Raw genomic sequence first — 12,670 nt, 5'->3', positions numbered from 1 at the left:
CACGGCGTGCGAGTGTCTGTTTGAGCCCCTGTTCTCACTTCTTTTGGGTGTCCGCCCAGAAGGAGGGATTGGTGGCTCACGTGTAACTCCAAGGAACTGCCCTACTGCGATCCTCAGGGGCTGTCCCGTTTTACCCACTCCCACGGTCACGTGGTTGCCTTTTGCCTCACTCTGTCACATTGCCTTGTATGACAAAAAGAGAAAATAAGTAATGCACACTTCAGAGTTGTTGTTTATGATGTGTATGGCCGCAGAGCAATGGCATGCTCCTCCACAGCTCCGAGCCGGAAGCTGGGCTGGGGCCTCTGCTAGGTGGGCGGTGGGGGCCTGCGCGGTTCAGCACAGCCTGCGGGTGGGGGTGGTGGGAAGGTCCAGCTGCCCGGTTCCCGGTGTCCCTGAGGACTTGCATGTCACGTCTTTCAGCATGGGCTATATCGCTGATAAAGACGACCTGTCATCTCTATCTTCAGTTTATTTAGAAACGAGGTGGGCGAAAGGGGGGCCTGTTGATTGGGAACCCACAAGAGATCTCTCAGCATCATAATGTTGAAAGATCAATATTATTCTTAGGAAGGCAAGTCCAGGGTGAAGTGTGGTTCTTAGTTCTGTAAGTGGAGGCATCAGAATCGATTCTAAAAGTGTAATTTCAGGGCCCCTGGGTGGCTCAGTCCTTGAGCGTCTGCCTTCGGCTCAGGTCATGATCTCAGGGTCCTGGGATCGAGCCCCGCATCGGGCTCCCTGCTCGGCGGGAAGCCTGCTTCTCCCTCTCCCACTCCCCCTGCTTGTGTTCCCTCTCTCACTGTGTCTCTATCAAAAAATAAATAAAATCTTTACAAAAAAGAGTAATTTCAGATTGTATTGGGCCACACCTGTACTTTTTTCTGCTGTATTCTTTTATTTTCTTCTTCCTTAGTTTTTTATTTCATATTTGGAAGAAAAGGTGTGCTTATTTCTCTTCTTCTTCTTTTTTTTCTTTTGCCAGCAAAGCAAGGTTTATTGTGTGATAGTAAAGTGATGGTACAAAGCTCCCGAAGAGGGAGGGGACCCAAAAGAGGGTGGCCCCTTTTTTTTTTTTTTTTTTTTTTTGCTGCTTTCTCTTCTTTCGTTTTCTACCTATTTAGAATATCGTAACTTACTTAATGCAAACACGGTTGTCTCAGATTATTACTTTATAGGGAACACAAAGAGCTAAATGGTGAAATTGTGATGTGCTGGTTTTTATGCCAGTGTCAACTCTTGAAATGGCAAATGGCCTGTGGCTTTTTTTTATGGTCAAAAGTTTGGGCGATCAGATTTTCTGCTCCTATAAGAAACAATATAGTTAGGTGGCAACTTTCTTTACAAACGTTCTCTTTGCATGATTTCTTTAATTTCTGGGATGGAAAATAACTCTCAAGGGCATTAGGTGCTCTAGCTTGACTCAAATAATTGTTGGGTGTCCTGATCAAGATTGGACAAGATTTATAGTGATGTTATGGGCTGAATGTTCATGTTCCCCCTCCTAAGTCATATGTCAAAGCCCTATCCACCCCAAGGTGATTTGGAGGTAAGGGCTTTGGGAGGTGATCAGGTGTACATTAGATCTTGAGGGGGGACCCTGAAGGTGGGATGAACGCCCTAGGGGAAGAGGAACTACACGAGAGCTCTTTCTGTCTGCGCACACATGCGCCGAGGAAGGCCTTGTGAGGGCACCGTGGGAAGGTGCATATGCTGCAGACCAGGATGTGGGCTCTCACCAGGGGCGCCCAGCCTCCAGAACTGTGAGAAACACGTGCTTATGGTGTAAGTCAGCCTGTTTATGGCATTTTGTTATGGCAGCCAGAGCAGACTACAGCAATTGATTTTTAGTGAAATAAATGAAGAGTCATCACTTCCCTCTGACCAAATCATATGCTTATGGGAATGTTCGGATCTATCACAAGCTTCATTCCAGCTTGGCTTGTGGAACACGGGTTAGTACCACTGTGGCCTTGTGTTCTTCCGTGTTTGTTGTCCTGACGCTGGGTTTCTGTGGTCAGGCCTGATCTGTGGGGGCAGGAAGACTTGGTCAACTCGGATTGGAACTCCAACCTTGTTCTTCTCTTGAGCAAATCGTTTCACCTCCCCAAACTCATTCAGTATTTTTGCTTTGAGATGTTTTCAAACATAAAGGTACAAAGAATAATAAAATGAATTCCCATTATCAGTCACTGGAGTCAATGGTTAGCAAGATTTCTATACATTTACTTCATCTCTTGCTTTTTTTATTTGCTGAATTATTTTAAAGAAAACCCCAAGATATCATTTTATTTCATGCCTTCATTCCTTAGTATGCATTACTAAAAAAAGGACATTTTCCTATATGACCACAATGTTAATATTACACTGAAAAATTAATAAGTTATTTTGGTAGCATTTCATATCAATCCACAATCACATTTCCCAGATTGTTGTCGAGCTAGTGTTTATCACCTTCAAGAGGGGGATAATGATACTCCCCACCCCCTTTCTCGCCTCTGAGCATCTCTACTTTCCTTCCCCAGACAGGAAGCCTTCCTTGTCTGCCTGGCAAACCTGGGTCCATCCTCCGTCCCTGCAGCAAATATCAGTCTCTGAGGCGTCTTGTCTCACAGAGGGGGGGCACACGTGGGAGGCGTATGTGAAATATTTGGCAGTCGCTGCCCTGCAAAGCCAGGGTCACCCTCCCCCACTGCAGCCAGAGCCGTTTACTACTTGGCTCTTTCCCTGCAGAGCCCCTGTGCTGCCCACATCCGTCACGCCTTCTGACGTTTTCCATCTTAGTCTGTTCCCTCTCACACGTGCCTTAGGCAGCTTCTCTGCCAGGTTTTCTTCTGTACGTACAGCTCATGATGATATATTAGCGTTCCTTCTATGTCCCTCCTCCCCCACCCCCCCACCGTGGGCCTCGGACATCAGATTTCTTCAGTCGCCGTATGTCCTTATTCTTGCCATTCTTTCCCTGCAACAGCAAGACCTCCAAGTACTGTCCTCATGTGTCTGCCTCCGGGGTCTGGTGGCCCTTGACAAAGACCAGTATTGCTTCTTCCTTATGAAGCCTTCTTGGCCAAATCAGGTTTCCCGCGTGCTCTTCTCCCAGACTCTGACCCTGCTTCTGTGAAGTCACTTACGAGGAATTGTAACGTTCTGTTTTGACATTGTGTTCTCTGTCCACGTGGGACGCCCGAAGCGCCGAGCCCTCGGTGCTTCTGCATGAGGGGAGCTCAGTGCCACTGTCCTCAGGGCTCTCGTTGCTGGCTAGTCTGCACCGTGTGGATAGAGAACATGTGTTCATTTTGTTCTTTTATTTTCCTCTTTTTTGGGGGGGGGTGGGGAGAGGAAGAGGCGGGGGAGGGGCAGAGAGAGGGGGAGAATCTCAAGCAGGCTCCATGCTCAGTGTGGAGCCCGACTCAAAGCTCGATCTCACGACCCTGAGATCATGACCTGAGCCGAAATCAAGAGTTGAACGCTCAACCAACAGAGCCACCCAGATGCCCCTCTTTTATTTTACTCTTGAACAAAGAATGATTCTTTGCTAGCTTTTTGAAGAAATAAGGTCAGCCTTATTTCAGACACAGAAATCCTTTAACACCTTCTGTCTTCTGAGCACTCTTGACAAGTTAGGGAGGAAAAGATGATAAGACTCTCCCTTTAAGGAAATTGTAGTCCAATAAACTGTATTTTTAGCTACTATACCTTAAACAAAATTTAAAGGAAAAAATCAGTTACTATCTCACCACTTAAAAAAATTTTGTAAGTTGACCCTTTTGTCAAGGTCTAGAGAGACAGAATCTAGTAGCAGTGAGCACCCCGGCCTCCAGATTCTGATCTCTAAACACTATTTCACACTAGAAGAATCCAGGGCTGCTTGGAGTAATGGTTTGATTCTGGGTCTGGGGCTGAACATAAGCTAGAAGGAGCAAGCTGTTGATGAATAACAGGGCCTTATCTAAAGGACACAGGAATCAACATGAAGGGGCTCCGACTGGACAAAGATGGGGCAGTTTGACCATCAAGAAAGAGTGTGATGGCAATCAGTTGAAATACCAAATATATAAAAATCCACCAGTTTGCAGTGATCCTAAGTCAGGTATAAGTCTCTGGTCACTGTTGGGGGTAGTTCTCTACTCCAGGAAATACATGGAAAGTCTGTTCGCTAACCCTCTTTACTCTATCATTGTGTCTCAGGGGGGCCAATTGGTTGATGAGGAAAAAAAAAACCCTTCCTTATAGACAAATTCTAGGTTTTAGGTACAGAGAAATGAAAGAATTACAAAATCACCATTTTGTCATCCTTGATAAAATAATAAATCCGGGCCACAATGTATAGCAGATGCTCAAATCCATGAGGAAAAAGGTTGATGGGACCTTTCCAGTGGGTGGGCCACACCAGCAATCGCCCAGGAGCATTTTACTCTGGAAACCGCACTATTGTGACCTGAAGCTGAGAAGCAGCCTGAGTTCCTGTGCCCTGCAGAAGCTCCAGAAGGCGTAGGTGCTCTGGATGGCAGTGTGATGAGAAGGGTAGGAGCAGGAGAATGTGCTGATAATCGTCTCAGGAGCTGAGTACATCTCCGCATCTCCTCCCCGGCTCCTGGGGCAGGTGGCTTTCCACCTCAGCAGCAGATTAGCGTTTCACCTGCCGGAGAATAAGAAGAGTGATTGGCTGGAGCCCCCTGGCGCAGCTGGCAGGGAGGGCCCCACTAACGTCAAGGATTTTGAGATGTGCACCTGCTCCCCTGGCTTCTGCAGAGCCCCGACGATGCCCACAGCAGGTTCATCCCCCACGTGGAGAATGAGCAGACCCAAAGGAGGGGCCGGAACACAAAGGCCAGGGCTTCCCTGGCGAGCTGGCCCAGCAGGAGGAGCTGGCGGCCGCTGTGCCTCCCTGCCGGCACTCACTTCTCTGCGGAGAAGCCAGTCTGTAGCTAAGCCAAGGAACCTGCTAGCCTTGCAGGTGGCACTGAGCTTCGCAAGGAGATTCGTTTCCATCTTCACTTAAGCGGGGTTTACTGAGAGGGCGTAATTCGACTTAATAGGATACCTGGACCGGGAGCACTGCACGTACCTCAGACAGCTTAGGTCATTTGCGCGCTGTCGGCTGGAGCCCTTCAGGAGATTCATCATCTGTACATCGAAGACGATGTCATTATTTAAATAATTTTGTTCATCTTGTGGAGGAGCATTACTGTGTCGTATCCAGGATTAATTCTGGTTGCTTTCGTGCCCTCGTGTTCTCCCAAGAATGACAGGTCAGACACAGGAGATGCCTGTGGCCGCCGCTTATCAGTTCCAATGTGTGTCCTTGCCTGGATATTTGTTATTTCTGCTCCCCGGTCTTTGAGGAGCACTGGAATCACTTTGCAGGCTTTGCCTGTTCTCTGGCAACTCTGTCTCGTTTCTCCCAGTTCTCGCCATCTCACTGCACGCCGTGTGCTCTTCTGCAGTCGCTGCTTTTTAGTGCTTTGGCTCTCTCCATTCCTAGTAGTTTCTTTAGAGGCAGCCATTGGCTCAGAGAGGTTGAGTGACTTTCCCTAAGGCAGTCACACCTCCCAAAGGAGGGACTAAGCCAATCCCTATGAACCTGGGTCTGACTCCACTGCCCCAGGCCTCACCGGGTGGGAGTGCCGCGTCCCTCTTTGACCGCGGTCCCCAAGCCCTCCCCCTTTCCCCGCAGGCCATGGCCGAGAAAATAGAGTTCAGATGGTGTGAACTCCCTGTCCCACCCCGTCCCCAGTCCCTGCTTCTCTTCATTCTTCTGAAGGGATCAGTGAGAAGACCACAGGCATAGGGCCAATACAAGGTCTTGGAGAAGCCCTTTAACTCAACTTGGTCTCAGGCTTTGCGTTTGCCAGACAGGGTATCGAAATGCTCGTCTTCTTGAGTAATTACGTGTCTTGGGGTGCGGAATGTGCTCTTGAGCTCTAGAGTGTTATGAAGTCTGCGAGCATATGTTTAGAGCATGTTGTGGACGATAAGCAAGCATTTTCTGGTTCCTCTTCCCTTCCCTCCTAGCGAAGGGATGGGGATGGGGCAGAGCAAAACAGTCTGATCTCACAAAGCTCTGTTTTTGTACCAAAAATGTTGACGTGTAATTATTCCCTTAAATATCTGTTATATAGATGGACTATAAACTCCTTGGGGACAGCGCCTGGCATTTTGCTTGGTACCTAATAATTTGTGGAAGAATATTTGTCAGGTAATAAAATATACCGATTCACCAGTCCTGCCTGCCCACTGACTTTCTTGGAATTTGATAAGGATTTATTCTCTTGGGAAATGAAATCTTCTATAAGACAGTAACTTCCTTTTTTCCTGTGTACCTCTAAAATGGAGCAGTTGCTAGTGATTATTTAAATAAAGTGACTAAAGCTTCTGCTTTTTGTCTCTTGTGATCAGTGCCCCTTTATTTCTGTCAGAAGATTGGACTCAAAGGACTGTCATGGATTGGGTTAAGAATTATATTTTGCTCAAACCCCTCCCGCCCCCCCAAAAAACCCCAAGCCCCCTAAGTTTTGTTAATTAACTTTTTTTTTTTTAATTTCTCTTCAGAAAAGAAAGATGTGACTCAGAGTCTAGAGAACTACACATGCAAATGTCCTGGGACAATGGAGCTCCTCACTCTCCCCGGCGGCCCCACCCTGCCTCCAGTGCCCTTCACCAAACTTCCCATTGTCAGGTAAGGCAGGCCTGCCTGTGTGCAGATCGGGCCCTTCACTGCCAGCGTTTTCTACAGATCTTTACAAGACTTTCCTTTTTTTTTTTTTTTAAAGATGTTATTTATTTATTTAGGGTGGGGTAGGTTGCGGGAGGGGCAGAGGGAGAGAGAGTCTCAGGCAGGCTCCACGCCCAGCTCGGAGCCCAACACGGGGCTCGATCTCACAACCTGGAGATCATGACCTGAGCCGAAACCAAGAGTCAGACACTTAACGGATTGAGCCCCTAAGGCGCCCCAAGAGCTTCCATTTTGGATTGGCTAGGTGTCTGGTTCATTATCTCATTAAGGCTCCACAGCAGCACCAGGAAGTGTAAGTGTTGTGTAGAGGAGAGCATCGGGCCAGGGGTATCTTGGCCCTGCCGTGGTCATGTGTCTGTCAAAAGGCAGAGCCAGGTGCAAACCCTGGTGTGCCTGGTTCCAGAGCCCACGTCATGACCTCTGCTGTGATGCCCTGAGCCTGACCTTGCCTCTTCTACTTACAAGCTTCCAGTGGTTGCCCGCATTCTTAGACCATAGGCCCCTACAGCCCAGGAGTGGGCATAGCTGCTCGTATATTCTGTGGTGCCTTTGCTAAGGCTCTGCCCGCTCTGGGAGTCATGCTTCCTCCTCCCCGTTGTAATCTGTGCACGCTCCTGCTTTCAGATTCATTACAGACCCCATTTTTAGGAAGCTTTTCCTGATACTTCCTCCTGCTGTCCACCATCTGCTCTTGGGTAGAAGAGTCCTTGGATTTCCAGAGCACCTGCTGCTTACCTCTCTCCCAGTATCTGCCACTGTGTCCAGTCCCTCTGCACAGCTCGCAGGGCTGGGGAGACTGAGGGCCCTTTGGCACATGCAAAGTGCGTACTTAAAAAGGGTTTATGAGCTAATCTCATGGAATGATTTTAGAATTTCTGAAAGATTTGTTTGAAGACTGAAAAGAAGCAGTGGAAATTTGACATTTTGCCATTCATAGAAGTGCTGTGACTGTAGGATACCATGTGATGAAGATGTGACCATCTCTGAAGCACTCCCGGCTCGGCTTTTGCTCCCAGATTTCGCTCAGCATTGCAATACGGCTGGGAGGGCCTACAGAGTTACTGAACAAGTCGCTTAACCCCCCTGGGCATCCGTTTGCTTAAGAAGTTTTAAAACCCACGGCACTAGGTTATTAGGAAAAGAACATGTCCAAGTCTGTGGTGCCGAGCTTGAGAACTGCGAGTTGGCTTTCTCCTTGCGTTTTCCTGGAGGCCGGTGTAGCACTGCCACGTGAAATGGTTTTGTTGCCAAGGTGAGGATTGTGTGCCCCCTGAGAGGTGGGACAGAAAGGGTCACTATGCACAGAAGTCCCTAGCAGGCTACCCTTGAATTTTGAGATGTCCTGATGGGCATGCATGGAGTAGTTTATCAGGCACAGTTGGCAAGCTGCCCCATCCCAAAGCCTAGGCCGTGGTCTGAAGAGGTGCTCTTGCTACTACTTGGAATTTCTCAGAGCAGACCTGCAGCCCCCGGCGTGGAGGGCCCCTGAGGAAGTGTGCTGTAGTTTTGTTTTGCACTCTGCTTCCTCGTGGCTCATCCAAACTCAGGAAGTCAGGGTCCTTGCCGGGCCTTTCTGTGTTTAAGTCTTCAGGTAGAATGTATTTGATTTGGGATTAAGTGTATGGTACGTATTTTTTTTAATTAAAATCTAGAAAAGCCTTTCTTAATAATTTTTCATCTTCATCATGACCTGGATCATTCTTAAGTTTAGGCAGCCTTGCATAATAGAACATCCTGAACCTAACAGAACATTCTAGGATTTTGATGCTGCATCTGGATCCCCAAGCTGTCAGGACTTTTGTCAGTGGAGCTGGGTGGGTTGGTCCAGGCAGGTTATTGGGACTGAGGAGGAAAAGTGCCTGTGCTCCACCCAGAGACACCAGAAGGGGACAGGCTGTGTCACGGACGCAGCCCTGGATGGAAGTTAGAAACTTTGGGTTTATTCTTCACTAGCGTGTGGCCTGGGCTCTGTGAGCCTCAGTTTCCTAATCTTTGAAATGGGCTTAAAAATTGCTCCTCATGGGGCTATTGGTTTTGTTTTAGCTGAGCTGATGCATATAAAAGCATGGAACACAGTGGCTGGTACATCCTGAGCACTCCATAAATCTCAGTTTTCTCTTGGAGATATTTTATACCTACATTTTCATTATTATTGTTATTGTGGTTGTTATTATTTAGAGAGAGAGGGAGAGCACGTGTGTGCAAGCAGAGTGGGGAGCGGCAGAGGGAGAGAGAGAATCCCAAGCAGATTCCACGTCCAGCCCGGAGCCCGAGTCGGGGCTCGATTCCACTGTGAGATCATGACCTGAGCTGAAGACAAGAGTCAGAGGCTTAACCTACTGAGCGACCCAGGCGCCCCAGTACACCTAAATTTTCAAACAGTGCACTGATTGAAAAAATACTGTGATGTTAACATTTTAATCCCTTAGCTGCCTAGAAACATAACAACAGATTGGGTGGAAGCATAATAGTCTAACTTTTTGGCAAATACTATTAAATTTTCGGTGACCAGTTTTTTGGCGTTGTATCTCTTTCACTGTCAGGGTCTGTGTGGCCTGTATTGGACTGTTTAAGAAAAACTGGTTTTATGTACTAGCCACCTTGTGTCAACATGTTCTTCAGGTTCTTGGAGACTTTCAGCTACAGAAATAAGCCTTTTTTGTCCCAGTGACTCACTGATTGCATCACTCATGCCTGGTCTCATTAAAAACTAGAGCTATAGACTGCATGTGATCAGGTATAGGAAGCCTCGTGGATGGGATTTTTACCCCACGGTAGCATTAGCACCACTGGCAAAGCGTAAGGAAATGCCTTTGGAAGATTTGGAAAATCGGTGTATCTCACCGTCCGCTCTGCTCCCTGTTGCTCATAGAACAGAGCCCCACATGCTTGCCTTGCACGGCTTACAAGGCTGCCCGTGGCCTGCTCTGTCTCGGATTTAATGTGAGCTCCTCTTCCTCTGGTCCTGCCAGTGCCACACACCTTGCAGAAGCACTTGGAGTCCCAAAGTGTGTGACGGAGTTTTATTCCTTTGTTCTGGCTTCATCTTCTGCTTGAAATGTCTCTGCTGCCCTGACTCTGCCTATTGTTACTTAGTCATCTTTCAAGATTTAGTTGAAGGATTGACTCCTCCATTGGCGTTTTCCTAACGCCGCCGGATAGAAATAGGTACAGCTTCCGTATACATTGCAAATTACCTCGGCTGCAGGTTGGCTGTGGATAAAGGGGCCAGAGCTCTTTCTCTCCTTCAGGGGAGGTCACAGTGAGAGGGCACTGCCTGTGAACGAGGAGGAGGGCCCTCACCAAGGACCCAAGTGTGCCTGAGCCCCGATCTTGGACCTCCGGCCTCCGGAGCTGCGAGAAGGAAATGTTTGCTGTTCAAGGCCCCCGTCTTTGGTGTTCTGTCATAGCAGCCTGAGCTGACCCAGACGAGCACTCCGATGGCCTGGATAGTCCCAGCCGTACAGCGGGGAATGTCTGACGTTGTGGGTGGTCTGCATGTCCATCAGGCATGAGTGTGATTTCTCAGGAGTGAGCTCTCGACGGGAGTTAGGCAGCAGAGAACTCAGAGCTGCACTGTCGTGTGCAAAAGCAAACAGAGATGGAGGGTGTCCTGGGATGCCCCTGGAAGCTGGCAGACCCACGTGACTGCTGGTCAGTACTCGGAGCGTGGCGGGCCCTCGGAGGGTCTGTGCACTGTGGTTGGCGTATGGCGTTGCCACCCTCCTACAAACTCAGCCTTCCTTGTGCCCGTCCGCGGAGGGCCGATGCAGCACTGCAGACGAGGACAGTGCTCCAAGGACCTGTGCCTGGAAACAGGGACTTTATCAGTTTAATTAAGAAAACATCCCAACCAGGCATTGAAGAGCTCAGCAATAGGTACATCTGAGTACTATGCTTCTGATATGCGTCACAGAATGAGCTGGTGGGAAAATGCCCACAGCCATGCATAAGTGACCAGACCTGCTGTGCAGAATTGTCAGACACAAGCTACTTTGATGTTGGTGACGCCTCCTGGGTACAGCTGTGGCTTTACAAGAAGTGACTGGAGCCATTGCTCCTGTTGAGGACTTTCCTAGTTTTGAACAAACCATCTCATCGGCTTACAGGAAGACACCTACCTGCTCTGTGGGCATGGGAGCATGACCTGGGCTCATCCAGAAATGGTTTAAAGTAATGATGATGCAACTTAACAAAAAAAGGGGGGGGGGCCAAAATATATCCCTGCTGTAATTCTGTTCTAGAATTCAATGAGTCAAATATTTATTGAGTGCCTGAGATGTGCTTGGCCCAATGGTGAACTCTGGGGCTTCAGTCCTGATCAAGCAAGGGCCAGATTCACACCAGATGGTCAAGCAGGAGGCTGCCAAACCCATACCTAGTTCCTGCTGGCCAGAGCAAGCACATAGAAGTCCCATTAAAACTAGAAGCCCTCTTATATTCCTTCTAGAACTCTCCATAGAATGGTAATATATACAAAAGCAAGTAACAGTCATGGAGACTATTCACATATAGCAAGTTGTGAATTCTTAAAGAAGAAATGGTAGTAGAGCTAAAATGCCATTTACAGTGAACCAGTGGGGCTTTCTGGAGGGGTGGACTGGAGGCGGGCTGGAGGGCGTTCGCTGGTTGTTTTTTGATGAGCTAACACTGAGCTCCTTCAGTCTGGCAAAGAGCTCTGGAGTTAGTGAGGGTATTTTAATTGATAAGGACCAAACCCTTCAGTCAGAATGACCTTTGAGTGGCTTTTGAGTGGCTTTGGTGCTTTTAAAACTTAATGATTTAGTTATTTATTTTTAGAGAGGGAGCCCATATGTGCACAAGCAGGGGGAGGGGCAGAGGGAGAGGGAGAGAGAGAGTCCTCAAGCAGTCACCCTGTTGAGCACGGAGCTGACGCAGGACCCTGAGATCACGACCCGAGCCGAAACCAAGAGCTGGATGCTCAACTGACTGAGCCACCCAGGTGCCCCAAAGGTTTTATTTTTACGTGATCTCTACACACAACGTGGGGCTCAAACTCACAACTGCAAGATCAAGAGTTGCATGCTGTACCGATTAAGCCAGCGAAGCACCCCTAAAACTTTTAAGTTAATTATATTATTTGAGACAGGATTACACATATTTATTCAGAAAAGGGCTTAGAAGCCCATGATAGTTGGGGCGGTTTTCTTGGTTGATGAAACAGGACAGTCGGCCTCCCAGATCCCAGTCCAGGTGGGGCTCCCACGACCTCATCAGGTGCAGTGTTGTCCGGAATCTTCCCTCACACTTGTGTGATTGCCATGCCTGCAACATCCCTGACGGAGCTCACGCTAGAGCTTCATGGGGATCGTGAGAAGCATGTGGTCCAGTCAGGAGTGAGAGTGGGGTGCTCACTGACCTGGTGGTGTGTGCGCTCTTTCCAGCCATGTCCGTCGCGCCCGGCCCAGTGTGGGGCACATGTGGCCATTTGAGTCACTGCTCATCTGTGCAGAGATACGCGGTAGGCTCTTAGATATGCTTCTGCTGTGGAGAAGGTAGATGGATTCAAAACCAAGTGAGGGAAGGTAAGCCGCTTTCCCCAACACTCCCGTCGTCCGTGTGTGTCGGGTCAGGATCCCAGCCAGTCCCCTGCAGGGCCCCACTCGGTCCCCGTCAGCCACAATGAGCTGAGCACAGCCGGCCTTTGACGTGGGGCAGTTTTCAGATGGAATCTCTACTTACAAGCCCTGCTTTGGACACTTGACCCCTGGAACTCTGCTTCCCTGTTGGCAGCTTCATAGACTAAATGTGGTCTTACTGGTTCTGCAGGGATTCATGCTAAAGGAGCTATGTGTCCTGTAGGTCAAGTGCCTTGAGTGATTGTTTTTCCCATAGGATACACTTTATAAGAAGATATTTGATGCTAAGTTTCGAGTTATGCGTGAACCCTGTGGCCACTGTTGGGTTACTTTTCTG

At 48.5% G+C, this 12,670-nt stretch overlaps 1 protein-coding gene across 4 annotated transcripts in view; it reads left to right on the top strand.

Moving 5' to 3' along the window:
* TRAPPC9 (trafficking protein particle complex subunit 9) overlaps positions 1 to 12,670 on the top strand; it is a 544,520-nt gene that overhangs the window by 93,658 nt on the left and 438,192 nt on the right. For all 4 annotated transcript variants that reach the window (XM_073893249.1, XM_073893250.1, XM_073893248.1 and 1 more), the window contains one exon: positions 6,550 to 6,676. In XM_073893249.1, coding sequence (XP_073749350.1) covers positions 6,550 to 6,676 — 127 coding nt within the window. The remainder of the gene's footprint in view (positions 1 to 6,549; positions 6,677 to 12,670) is intronic.

This window comes from Callorhinus ursinus, unplaced genomic scaffold, assembly GCF_003265705.2.
Source record: "Callorhinus ursinus isolate GAN/ISIS: 27379988/994484 unplaced genomic scaffold, GSC_fseal_2.0 scaffold5, whole genome shotgun sequence".
NCBI lineage: Eukaryota > Metazoa > Chordata > Mammalia > Carnivora > Otariidae > Callorhinus > Callorhinus ursinus.
Note: the sequence above shows the minus strand (reverse complement) of the source record. Positions and strands in the feature narration are given on the sequence as shown.